Below are 12,875 nucleotides of genomic sequence, written 5' to 3'. Positions count from 1 at the left end.
GACGTTAAAATACTTAAGAAGAAAATAAAAGACGAGACGGCTGGTCAAGGTAACAAATCTGTTTTCTAGGTAAGAGAGATGGAAAGTTTTGAAAACAGATGGGGAAGAGAGAGAAGCTCAACGAACTTCTCAGTATTTAGTATAATCAGACCTACCCCCTCGTCGTCAACATGCAGCAAGCTTCGCGTTTCATCAACAAAAGGCAAACAAAGGGACGATCAAATTTCCCACGCTATAGTGTCTCATCTCAATATAAACGAGGGTTACTTCGACAAACAACGGTGTTGTTCGGCTACCATCCGGGAAGCGTGTCTCACCTACAAAAGACGCAGGGTATGTTACGGCAGACCTCGACGAAGTTAGGGGAGTCTCACTCTCGGGTTTTCAAAGTGGAAGGAGGCTCAACTACGAAGTACGGCGCAGGGAGCAGAAGGACGAGGGATAAAATTGGAGAAAGATAGGATGGAGGTACTGCGCTGCTAAGTTTTCTTGCCACAGTACGGGTGTAATCGCTCACGAGGACGTTCGCGGCTAAAGAAGGGGGCGACTGTCACGAACTACGTCGTGACACCTCGATTATTCCACCAACAACGACCCTCCTTTGACCATCAAAACCCCATCACGACTCAAACCTCTTTACTCTACACGTAACTCAGGACCTCTGAGACCAAGTACGGCGAAGTTAGATGAAGTTAGGGTAGATAGGGACAATGGGAGCAGAAGTGCGGCGAAGTTAGGCGGAGTTAGGCTAGGTAGGGACAATGGGAGCAGAAGTGCGGCGATATTAGACGGAGTTAGTCGAAGGAGGAGGAGGGTGGCCGGGGTTCGGAGAAGTTGGACGAAGTGCGTTGAAGTACGTCAAAGCGCGGGAGGGTTGGATGAACGTCTAGGAGGGATAGGTTATATTAGCTGAGAAGATCGCTGAAGTTCTTCAGCGATCCTTGATTGTTGTCAGTAGTAAAAGACAAATAGAGATAGCTATACATCGAGATACATCGCCATCAATAGAACAAAGCCTTAGTTAGAGTAACTACGCCGAAGTACGCCGTAGTTACACTCCTTTCGACGTCTGCGCCCTCCTGGTTGGGTGAGACATCGACTCAGAAGCGTGAAGTTAGCCGAGGTTCGTCGACCGTCGGTCTATAAGGAAGAAGTTGCTCGACGGCCGTGACATGGAACAGGATACGTTCAGGCTGGAGGAATGCGACGCTTGTCAAGCTCGCAGGGCAACAAGGTTACCCAAGGGGAAAGAAAGTCCCAGGGGGAAGGCAGATGCAGAGACGGTTCATGTCGATCTGGCCGGTCCTTTTGACCCATCCGTTGGTGGAAATCGACATTATTTGGCGATGATTGATGACTATTCAAGAATAGCATCTGTAATACCTCTGCCTAACAAGCAGAACGTATTGGTTCACCTGAAAGGCTTTGTCAACAAGTTGGAAAGACAGACGGGAGGGAAGGTACGGTTTATTAGAAGTGATGGTGGATTGGAATTTGCCAGTGGACCAGCGGGTGCTTGGTACCACGAGACGGGAATTATCCATCAAGTTACTCCTAGGTACACTCCCGAGCTGAATGGAGTTGTGGAAAGGTTCAATAGAACTCTCAAAGAAATGACTGGAGCTATGTTGGCATCAGCCAATTTGAACAACAACTACTGGGATTGGGCGGTGAAATACGCCTGTTATTGTCACGAACTACGTCGCGACACCTCGATTACTCCACCAACAATGACCCTCCTTTGGCATCAAAACCCCATCACGCCTTAACCTCTTTACTCTACACGTAACTCAGGACTTCTGACACCAAGTACGGCGAAGTTAGACGGAGTTAGGCTAAGTAGGAACAATGGGAGCAGAAGTACGGCGAAGTTAGACGGAGTTAGTCTAAGTAGGGACAATGGGAGCAGAAGTACGGCGAAGTTAGACGGAGTTAGGCTAAGTAGGGACAATGGGAGCAGAAGTGCGGCGATGTTAGGCGGAGTTAGTCGAAGGAGGAAGAGGATGGCCGAGGGCTCGGGGAAGTTGGACGAAGTGCGTTGAAGTACGTCAAAGCGCGAGAGGGTTGGATGAACGTCTAGGAGGAGTAGATAATATTAGCTGAGAAGATCGCTGAAGTTCTTCAGCGATCCTTGATTGTTGTCAGTAGTGAAAGACAGATAGAGATAGCTATAAATCAAGATACATCGCCATCAGTAGAACAAAACCCTAGTTAGAGTAACTACGCCGACGTACGCCGTAGTTACACCCCTTTCGACGTCTGCGCCCTCCTGGTTGGGTGAGACATCGACTCAGAGCGTGAAGTTAGCCGAGGTTCGTCGACCGTCGGTCTATTAAGAAATAGTTGTTCGACGGCCGTGACAGTATCAAGGATCGCTCTTACCGACGACCCGTGCGAACCTCGGAGAAGTACAAAGATAATATGGAACCAGAAAGAAGAATTACACGAGGGATGAGTAGGGATGGAGACAGGATGGAGGAGAACGAGAGGAGAGCATTGGAGGAGCTTAGCAGAGCAATGGGGCAGGACCTTGGAGTGGAGGATAGTGTGGGGGGATCAATTCAAGGAGATGAGTTCGTTCCACCGGTGCCTTCTAACCCTCCTTCTCCTCCGTCTAATGCTCTCCCACCTGCGGGATCCCCACTTGGATCAGACCAAACCCCACGCCCAAGAGAAAACACTGGAAGTACGGCGAACTTGGGAGAAGAAGGAACACAAGGGGTGGTGTTGGCCTTGATGCAGATGGTGGCGAATATGAACAAAGACATGATGGAGGAGAGAAGGCGTAGGGAGGAATGGGAACAGAGAAGAGAAAGGGATACAGTGGGCGGGATTGCAGAAGGGATATCAGAGGGAGTGAGGTACGCCATGGGACGGCAAACTTCGGCGACCCCAAGCGTAGTGGGCGAACAACGGAAGGGGATAAAGCTACCTAACCCAGACCTCTGGAGAGGAGATCGGAACAAGTTAACCGCCTTTCTGTCTGAGTGCGACGTACATTTCGAATTGAACTCTCATCTTTTCCCCGACGACACTAAGAAAGTCTTTTTCATGATCTCTCATCTACGCGAAACACCTCTTCTTGCAGTGCAGCCCGATCTATCCAAAAGACCTCTTCCTGAGTACCTCACGACACACGATCAGTTCGTTAAGTACCTCAAGACTAACTTTGGTGATCCAGACGAAGAAGGAACTGCGGCCCGACAACTTAACGACCTCAAGCAAACCGGGTCTGCTTCGGACTACTTCTCCGCCTTCCAGCGACATGTTGCGATTCTTAAGTGGTCTGATGATGGAAACCTAGTTGACCGAGCCAAGAAAGGACTAAAATCGCACCTTCTAGATGAAATTGCAAGACACGGTAGATCGTTTGGGACTGTGAAAGAGCTATTGGAGTTTGTGATTCCCTTGGACAACCGCCTGTGGAGGAGACAAGTGGAGAAGGAGGCAGAGAGGAAAAGGGAAGGAGGGATAAGGACAACGACAGTGGTGGAAAGTCAGAGGACGGAGAAGAAAGAAGAGAAGAAATGGGAAAAGGGGCAACCTTCGGCGCAGGGTGGTGTCCAGGCGGCTATGATGTCGACGGTGGTAAAGAGTACACCGTCAAACATCGACGAAGTTCGCCGAAGATGGCCTAGGCCGAGCTCCGATCTGAGGGAGACAAGGAGGAAGGAGGGGAAGTGTACCGAGTGTGGTGAAGCAGGACATTGGCTGAAGGAATGCCCTGTAAGGGAGGCTAAGGTTAAGGTTGGACTGTTGCCTCCATGGGGGGAGAAGTTCGGAGAACGTGGTGGAGGATCGGGAGGGAACGCAGTACCTCTCGGACAGAGGAGGAACTTGAATGCGGTTGGAGGAGAAGTAGATTTGGAAGAGGACCAGGGAAAAGAAGAGGACCTGTCGCAGTAGGCGAGGCTCGGCGGGTCCGCCATATTCTCTCGGCCACCATTCCCAAACCCATAAAAGAAACACAGCTGATGGAGCCAGAGGATTGTGAATACAAAAATACACCACTCAGTACCCCTTGTTCATGCAATGTCGATAATCATCTCCTCATCCCTTCCGTTTCCAGAGATCAACCTAAATCGGACATTTTCATTAATGGAATAAAGCTAACTACGCTCTGGGACACTGGAGCTACTTGTTCATATATAAGCCCTAAGGCAGCAGCGAAGATAGGTGTAGAAAAGAGGCGATATCAGGTGAGCGTACCCGTTCACATGTTCGACGGCTCGGTGAGTGTCGCTGGACCCATCACCGAGTTTGTCGAAGTCGGATTTAGTTTGACGAAGGACGCCGAAGTGCGATCTGTTTGTCTCGATGTAACAACGCTCTGCGACGCAGATGTTGTGATAGGGTGGGATTGGATGAGGAAGGAAGGGGTTGTCCTTGATGGAAGAGACAACTCGGTGAAATTTCCCATCCCAACCCCACCAAGTGCGGCGAAGTTAGCGGCCATAGGGCTGCCGACTCTGACGGACGCGATAGACCTCCGCGGCGAAGATGAGCTTGAAGAGCTGAGCCCGGAGGAACAAGACGAGTTGTTCCAGGTAGTTCCTGAACAATACCACCAGTACATTGACGTTTTTAATCCGAAGAAGGGAGGAGAGACCCTTCCCCCTTCAAGGTCCTACGATTTGAAGTTTGAGCTTAAGGAGGGGGCGAACCTTAAAGTCGCCTCCCTCTATGCTCAAGGAGAAGATCAGAGACGCGCGCTGAGAGACATACTAGATCGCGAAATCGCCGCTGGCCGAATTCGGGCAAGTAACTCGCCATACGGCTCACCAATGTTTATGATACCGAAGAAAGCCGAAGGACAATGGCGAATGGTCATCGACTATCGAAAACTGAACGAAGCGACCATACCAGATGCCTACCCTCTCCCTCTAATAGGTCAAATTACTGAGGAACTTGGAAAAGCAAGGTATTTCAGCAAACTAGATCTAATTGGAGCATACCAATTGTTGAGGGTGACAGAGGGACATGAACACCTGACGGCGTTCAGGACACAGTATGGTATGTTTGAATCTCTGGTTGTTCGTGATGGGCTGCGAAACGCCCCCGCGGTCTTCCAACACTTCCTAAATGAGGTGTTTAGAGAGCTACTAGGGAATGGAGTCGTGGTCTACATTGACGATATCCTCATTTATGGGAATACGTTGGAGGAATTACGAGGAAGTACGGCGAAGGTCTTTGAGGTACTGCGGAAGGCGAGCCTGTACGTGAAAGCTAGTAAGTGCGAGTTCGAAAGAGATTCGGTGGTGTTTCTGGGTTTCGTGGTATCCTCTAAAGGTGTATCGGTGAACCCAGAATACATTGATGCCATCACTTCCTTCCCACGTCCTAAGAATCTACGAGAGTCAAGGGGATTCATTGGAGTTGTAAGCTATTACAGGCGCTTTGTCCCCAACTTCTCGAAGATTGCTAGACCTATCAATGACTTGACAAGGAAGGAGGTACCATTTGTATGGGGAGTCGAACAGGAGTCAGCCTTCAAAGAGTTGAAGGCTAGGATGTGTACTGCGCCGGTATTAGCCCATTTTGACCCTACATTGAAGACGATATTACAGACAGATGCGTCGTTCTTCGGCTGGGGGTTCATAATTTCGCAGATCAACACGGCTGGTCAAGAACACCCGGTAGCTATTGAGTCTGGTGCTTTCAACACAGCTCAGCTGAATTATACGGTAGGAGAAAAGGAGTTCCTCGCTGTAGTGGAGGGTTTCAGAAGAAGGAGACACTTATTATTGCAGGTAGAAACCACAGTACTTACCGACCATCTAAACCTTACCTACTGGATGGAGCCGAAACAACTCAGTCCTCGGCAAGGTAGGTGGGTAGAGGAGCTAGCTAACTTCAGGTTTAAAATGGTTTATCGGCCAGGAACCCAGGCAAGTCTTCCAGATGGATTATCTAGACGGGCGGACTATCATTCCGGGAAAGGAAGTACCATGGTACAAGAGAGCAACCTTATCCAAGGTCTGCCGAAGTTCGACGAAGTTGACGCCACCACGTCGGAGTTGCGTCACCTCCTTCGAGCATTGCAAGGGACAAGGGAGGTAAAGGAAAATGATCTTGTGGACCCTATGGATCTAGTACTTGGAGTTCAGGAGGACGAAGACATAGAAGGGGTCAGAGAAGAATTATTAGGAGTCGTTTGCGCTGAGTGTTCTCATCCTACGTGTAACGATAACGTGCAGGAACCAGGATCAATCACCGAACTACGCCGTAGTTCGCGGTCTCCTCTAATCCTTCGTGGGGGGTGGAACTCAAGAGGTTTCCTCACATTCGACGATCACATTTATGTGCCGAACTACGCCGATGCTCGGCTGAAGATCATGAAAATGCGACATGACTCGGCCTTAGCTGGTCACCCAGGTTCAGCGAAGACCCTTGAGCTAGTTCTAAGGGACTATGTCTGGATTGGAGTAAGGAAGGATGTTGAGGACTACATCGCTGGATGCGCGGTATGTCAGAGGGCAAAGACTAACAGACAGAAACCCCATGGAGAGCTTAAACCACTGGAGGTAGCTACGAAACCTTGGTCTAGCATCTCGATGGATTTTATCGAGGAGCTGCCAAATTCCCATGGATATAACTCCATCCTGGTAGTGGTGGATCGGTTGACCAAATGGGCCATTTTTATCCCGACTACGACGAAGTTAACCGCAGCCGGCCTATCAGAGTTGATTTTGGACTATGTGGTGGCCCAGCATGGGTTGCCAGAGAATATAGTATCGGACAGGGGATCGAAGTTTACCTCCAAGTTCTGGAAGAATTTGACCGATAGTCTCGGAATAAGACTACATCTCTCTACTGCATATCATCCACAGACTGACGGACAGACCGAACGAACCAACCAGTCTTTGGAACTGTATCTTCGAATCTTCACCTCCTATCAGCAGAACGACTGGTCAAAGCTACTCGCTCGAGCTAGCTTTGCTTACAACAACACCCAGCACTCTGCGATAAACAAAACCCCATTCTATGCGAACTATGGATATCACCCTCGTTGGGCTGAAGAGATAAAGGCTAGCGAGGTCGAAGTGCCCGCTGCTACGGTGGTGGTAAAAGACTTGACTGAAATACACAAAGATTGTATCGAAGGAATTGAGAAAGCTAATGAGAAGTACGCCGAAGGATACAATAGGAAACACCGGACTACGCCGAACTTCGCGGAAGGAGACCTAGTGATGCTGTCGTTAGAGAATATTAAGACGAAGAGACCAATGAAGAAGTTAGATGTTAAGCAAAGTGGGCCGTACAAGGTAGTACGGCAGGTAGGTTCTCATGCTTGTAAATTGGAATTACCAGGAACGATGGCAGGTATCCATGATGTATTCCATGTCTCCTTGCTCCGTCCTTATCACCCTCCAATATTTCCTGGTCAGCAAGCTGAGCCACCTGGGCCAGTAGAAGTAGACAATGTGGGAGAGTCTTGGGAGGTAAAGGATATTGTGGACTCTAGAGTAAATAAGAGGTCAGGAAAGTTAGAGTACTTGGTGGAGTGGTTAGGTTACGAAGGAACAGACGATTCAGTATCATGGGAACCAGTGGAGAACGTCGATGGAGCTGATGACATATTGGCGAAGTTCCACGAACTTCACCCTACTAAGCCGAAGGAAGGGCGCCTGCGAAGGGCTAGGAGATAGAACGTACTGCATACAACATAGGATTACAGCTACGTACCGCTCACTTGTCCTTACTCTTACCCTTACCTTTTCCTTTTCCTTTCTCCTTCGATCTACTCGGTCCCGCGGGATTGGTATGGAGGCTACCGATGACCGAAGGTAGATCGAGAGTCTCAGACGGGAACGCAGTAGAGAGAGAAGCATTCCATGCCCGATTCATAGCCCCAAAGAAGTCACCGAAGTCCTGGACATCTCGAGCAGCTTGCATGCTCGGAGTCCTCCACAGAGAACGTATGGTCCGTAGACACTCGAAGGGAAGACTGAGGAGGTCGAGAGCAGTCTGGGCGGAAGCTGGGACACGAGAACTACTACGGCGACCTAACCAGTCAAGGGACGGTGGTGGCTCATACGCCATAGGAGTGACTAGGAAGGGGGTGTCGAACAGTCTTCGGCGAACATCGGCTATCTCAGTAAGGCTTCGGCGAGAGACGTCCGCTAACCTTGTCCTTGCTTCGTCGTCCAGAGCCTCAGTGTTGACTACATCTACTAACGCCGCAGTGAGATTGTTTAAAGCGTTAGCTTGACGAGAAGAGAAGTCAAGCAGGAGAGATGTATCATTTCGGGCGGCCTCGAGCTGAGTAGTGAGACCGAGGACGAGAGAACGATAAGTGGCGAATTCCTTTTCGTCCTCAGGAATACGGACGTCCAGGGAGATACGAGGGTGGACGAGGGACAACCGGGGAGCAGAGGGACCAGCACGCTGAGCATCTTCACCTTCCACATCACCATCATTGAAGGCAACCTCCTTCTCTTTAGATTTCCCTTTTGATTTCTTTAAAGAAGACTTCGGTGTCTTCTGGGAAGCAGAGGGAGGGGTGACGGGAGGGGCCGCCGAAGTGGCCGGAGGAACAGAAGGACGCCGACTTCGGGTGCTGTGAGCAGGAGGAGAAGCTACCACTGGAGAGGACGGACGTGGCGCCGAAGGACGAGAGGCCGAAGGACGAGAGGCCGAAGGACGGGAGGCCGAAGGAGCAGAGGCCGAAGGACGGCGAGAAGACGAAGGAGGAACAGCCGGGAGACGTGATGGGCCGGCCACAGGAGCGAAGGGCGACGGCGACGGAGGCGACGGGCGGAGGTCCGGCGAAGTACGGCGAACCGACCGGAGAGACGAAGGCGGTACCCGCGAACGGGGGACAGACGCTGGAGTCTGGGGAGGGGGGAGAGGAGAAGCGTCGAAGGGACGGGGCGGGATGTCCCGGGCAGAGGAAACGGGACAGAAGGAGCAGGGGCCAGACGTGCATGAAGCACAACGGAGGGCCTTGTTGTGTGGCCTGACTGCCTTGAGGCAGGGCCAGTTTGGACGATTATACGTGATAATCTCACGTCTACTAATTAGCAGGAGTAACTTCGGCGTAGTACGAATAGGTGGACTCACCGGCAACGATCACACGCTTCGTCAACACCAACCGCGATCCAACGACCAGGCTCGGACTTCATCTTCTCCCACAAGTACTCTTCTTCCCGCAGTGATCTCTTCACCCGTTTGGGCGAAGGCTCCCCTCTGGGAGAAGGGGGGGGAGCAGCGACGGGGGCGGCGGCAGCAGGAGCGATGGCGGCGGCAGGGCGGGCGGCGGCAGCGGCGGCGGCAGCGGCGATGGCGTTGGGGGGGGGGAGAACCCCGGAAGAGGAAGAAGAAGAGGAAGAAGAAGAAGAGGAAGAAGAAGAAGAGGAGAGGGAACGACGCAATTTGAGCAGGGGGAGGGGCAGGAGCGGCTGCGAGTTAGCAATGTCTTGAAGAGCTAAAGAACAGATAAACAAGGCCAAGTTCGGCGAAGGTGTGAGAGGTTGGACGAAGAACTCACGCTCAGGACTATCTACGTTGTTGTCCTCTACACTAACCGCCACCATATCATCATCCGAGTGTTCCTCTAACTCGGTTTCACCCTCCGACACGATTCTATCATCCTCATCACTATAATCACCCCCTTTTCCTTCGAAGTCTGACTGATCGTCCGACTCCGAACCACTGGGCGACTCCTGGTCGGAGGAGGACGGAGACTCACCAGGACGAAAGGCGGGCGTCCTGCGGCGAGGGCTGGCGGCAGGAGGGGAAGCAGAGCGAGAACCAGGAGGAGGAGAAGCAGAGGGAGAACCAGCGGGAGGACCGGCGGGAGGAGAAGCGGAGCGAGGAGGCGGGACATCGCCAGACGGCTCCCCCAAAGAGAGGGTGCCGAGGCCGAGGGAGGAGACTTGGCGAGATCTGTCGCCGAAGGAAACTGAACATCAGCCAAGTCCGGCGAAGTAAGGTAAGTGTCGAGGAATAACTCACGAGCAGACGACACCATACCACCAAAGTTCCTCATGGCGGCGAAAGGGTTAGAGGTGGGAGTAGGAGGGGCCATGACGTTAAAAATACTTAAAGAAATAAAAGATGATTCAAGGTAACAAATCTGTTTTCTAGGTAAGAGAGATAGAAAGTTTTGAAAGCAGATGGGAAAAAGAGAGAAGCTCGACGAACTGCTCAGTATTTAGTATAATCAAACCTAAACCCTCGTCGTCAACATGCAGCAAACTTCGCGTTTCATCAACAAAAGGCATCGCAGGGACGATCAAAATTCCCACGCTATAGTGTCTCATCTCAATATAAGCGAGGGTTACTTCGACAAACAACGGTGTTGTTCGGCTGCCATTCAGGAAGCGTGTCTCACCTACAAAAGACACAGGGCTTCTTACGGCAAACCTCGACGAAGTTAGGGGAGTCTCATTGTCGGGTTTTGGAGTGAAAGGAGGCCCAACTACGAAGTGCGGCGCAAAGAGCAGAAGGGTGAAGGATGGTCATGGGGAGGGAGAGAATGGGGGTACTACGCTGCTAAGTTCTCTTGACACGACAGAGGTGTAATCGCTCACGAGGACGTTCGCGGCTAAAGAAGGGGGCGACTGTCACGAACTACGTCGCGACACCTCGATTACTCCACCAACAATGACCCTCCTTTGGCATCAAAACTGTCATACATCACCTACTTGCCACCTAAGATAGTCTTTTCCCGTGTTCCCACACTTGAAACACATCTGGAACACTTCCCCTGACCCCCTTTGGCTTAGGTTTATTGTTCTTGATCTCCATCAACAATCCCTATTGTTATCTCTTACACTCCCACACATGAAACACCTACCCCTGAACCCCTGTGCCCTTAATCTATTGTTCCCCTGTGTGTTCACATGCTTGACACACTTACCCCTGGACTCCTGTGTCCTCTGTCTATTGTTCCTTGTCGCACACATGAACCTGTAACAGTTACCCCTGGACCCCTGGGTCCTTTGCCTATTGTTCTTAGTTTCACATGTCAGGATTGCCAATTCTCTTGAAGAGAATTGCAAATATGTTTAGCAGTTCTTCCGTAGCTTATTGTTGTAGTTTTGCAGTTCAGCCTGTTTTGCTGTGGATATAAACCCCCTCCAAACAGGTTGTTCCCCACCTATGAATCTCTTGTTGAATCTCATTCTCAACTTGTCAGTCCAGTCAGATCCAGCCTGACATCTTGCAGTTCCCTCAGTTCCCTCAGTTCCCTCAGTCCCTTGTCAACCTCTGTATACTCCTCAAGCTCTACGAGCCCGAGACAAGTATTGGGTTACAGCCCCATCTCAGTCACCTTGCTTACCCTTTGGGGATAAGACCCCGCCCGTGACAAAAACCCCATCACGCCTTAACCTCTTTACTCTACACGTAACTCAGGACTTCTGACACCAAGTACGGCGAAGTTAGACGGAGTTAGGCTAAGTAGGAACAATGGGAGCAGAAGTACGGCGAAGTTAGACGGAGTTAGTCTAAGTAGGGACAATGGGAGCAGAAGTACGGCGAAGTTAGACGGAGTTAGGCTAAGTAGGGACAATGGGAGCAGAAGTGCGGCGATGTTAGGCGGAGTTAGTCGAAGGAGGAAGAGGATGGCCGAGGGCTCGGGGAAGTTGGACGAAGTGCGTTGAAGTACGTCAAAGCGCGAGAGGGTTGGATGAACGTCTAGGAGGAGTAGATAATATTAGCTGAGAAGATCGCTGAAGTTCTTCAGCGATCCTTGATTGTTGTCAGTAGTGAAAGACAGATAGAGATAGCTATAAATCAAGATACATCGCCATCAGTAGAACAAAACCCTAGTTAGAGTAACTACGCCGACGTACGCCGTAGTTACACCCCTTTCGACGTCTGCGCCCTCCTGGTTGGGTGAGACATCGACTCAGAGCGTGAAGTTAGCCGAGGTTCGTCGACCGTCGGTCTATTAAGAAATAGTTGTTCGACGGCCGTGACAGTTATCTTTTCATGAAGACAACCAGAGGTGAAGACGGTATCAATGCGTGGATGAAGTATACGGGTAGAGACCCAAATCTGAAGAACGCTTTGATGTTTGGGGAACTGGTATTTGTTCAGATCCCTGGAGAGGTACGAGGAAAGTCAAGGTTAGATATTGACAAGGGAGAATTGGGAAGAGTCGTAGGAATGGATCCAGCAAAGAGTGGATGGTATGTGAGAATGGAGAGTGATGGAAAGATGCTTTTCAGCAGGGACGTTAAGAGTGCTTCAGGTCACCCCTTAACTCCAGAGAAGACAATCACACCCATTACTCCTCCCACGGCCTCAGTATCCAATCCTCCTCCACATCCTATTATGACTTTACCGGCAACACTTCCTTCCTCAGGAATGATACCTCCTGTACGACCAGCTCAGGTCGTGACTGAACCTCTGGAAGAAGAACCAGAATCAGTGAGTGTGAGGGAGAACAGTGGAGCGACAGAGCAGAGGTATGACAACGGTGTGGAAGGACAGAGGGAGACAAGGAATGATGTTCAAGTTACTCAAGAACCAACAATTCTCACGGCAGATCCTCTTCCAACACCTGATCCTCCTGCTCCTACAATTACTCCTGCACCACCACCACCTCCTCCACCTGTACTTCCTACTCGACGTAGTGCTCGTATTGCTGGTGAAGTACCATATCAAGCAAACCTTGTGGAGAAATGGTATAGCAATACAACAAGAGCATCTGCTATGGCGTCAGAGATGGGTATGGAAGAAGCAAATTCGTCACCGTCTGATGGACCTCAGACTGCTAGGGAAGCTTTGACTAGCAAGGATAAAGACGAGTGGAAGAAAGCTATGCTCCGGGAACTTGACAATATTGAGTCAAAGGGAACATGGGAAGAAGCGTATCTTCCATCAGGTCGAAAGGCTATAGCGTCAAGATGGGTATTCAACAT

At 50.7% G+C, this 12,875-nt stretch overlaps 1 protein-coding gene across 1 annotated transcript; it reads right to left on the bottom strand.

The window, feature by feature from the left end:
* Positions 1 to 7,689: 7,689 nt before the first annotated feature.
* TREMEDRAFT_66286 (uncharacterized protein) lies at positions 7,690 to 10,030 on the bottom strand (the record flags this gene model as incomplete). The annotated part of the gene is made up of 6 exons (XM_007008355.1): positions 7,690 to 9,013; positions 9,064 to 9,401; positions 9,491 to 9,502; positions 9,528 to 9,628; positions 9,692 to 9,904; positions 9,958 to 10,030. 6 exons carry the CDS (start codon positions 10,028 to 10,030, stop codon positions 7,690 to 7,692), a joined length of 2,061 nt encoding a protein of 686 aa, XP_007008417.1.
* Between the last annotated feature and the right edge of the window lie 2,845 nt (positions 10,031 to 12,875).

This window comes from Tremella mesenterica, assembly GCF_000271645.1.
Source record: "Tremella mesenterica DSM 1558 unplaced genomic scaffold TREMEscaffold_20, whole genome shotgun sequence".
NCBI classification, from domain to species: Eukaryota; Fungi; Basidiomycota; class Tremellomycetes; order Tremellales; family Tremellaceae; genus Tremella; species Tremella mesenterica.
Note: the sequence above shows the minus strand (reverse complement) of the source record. Positions and strands in the feature narration are given on the sequence as shown.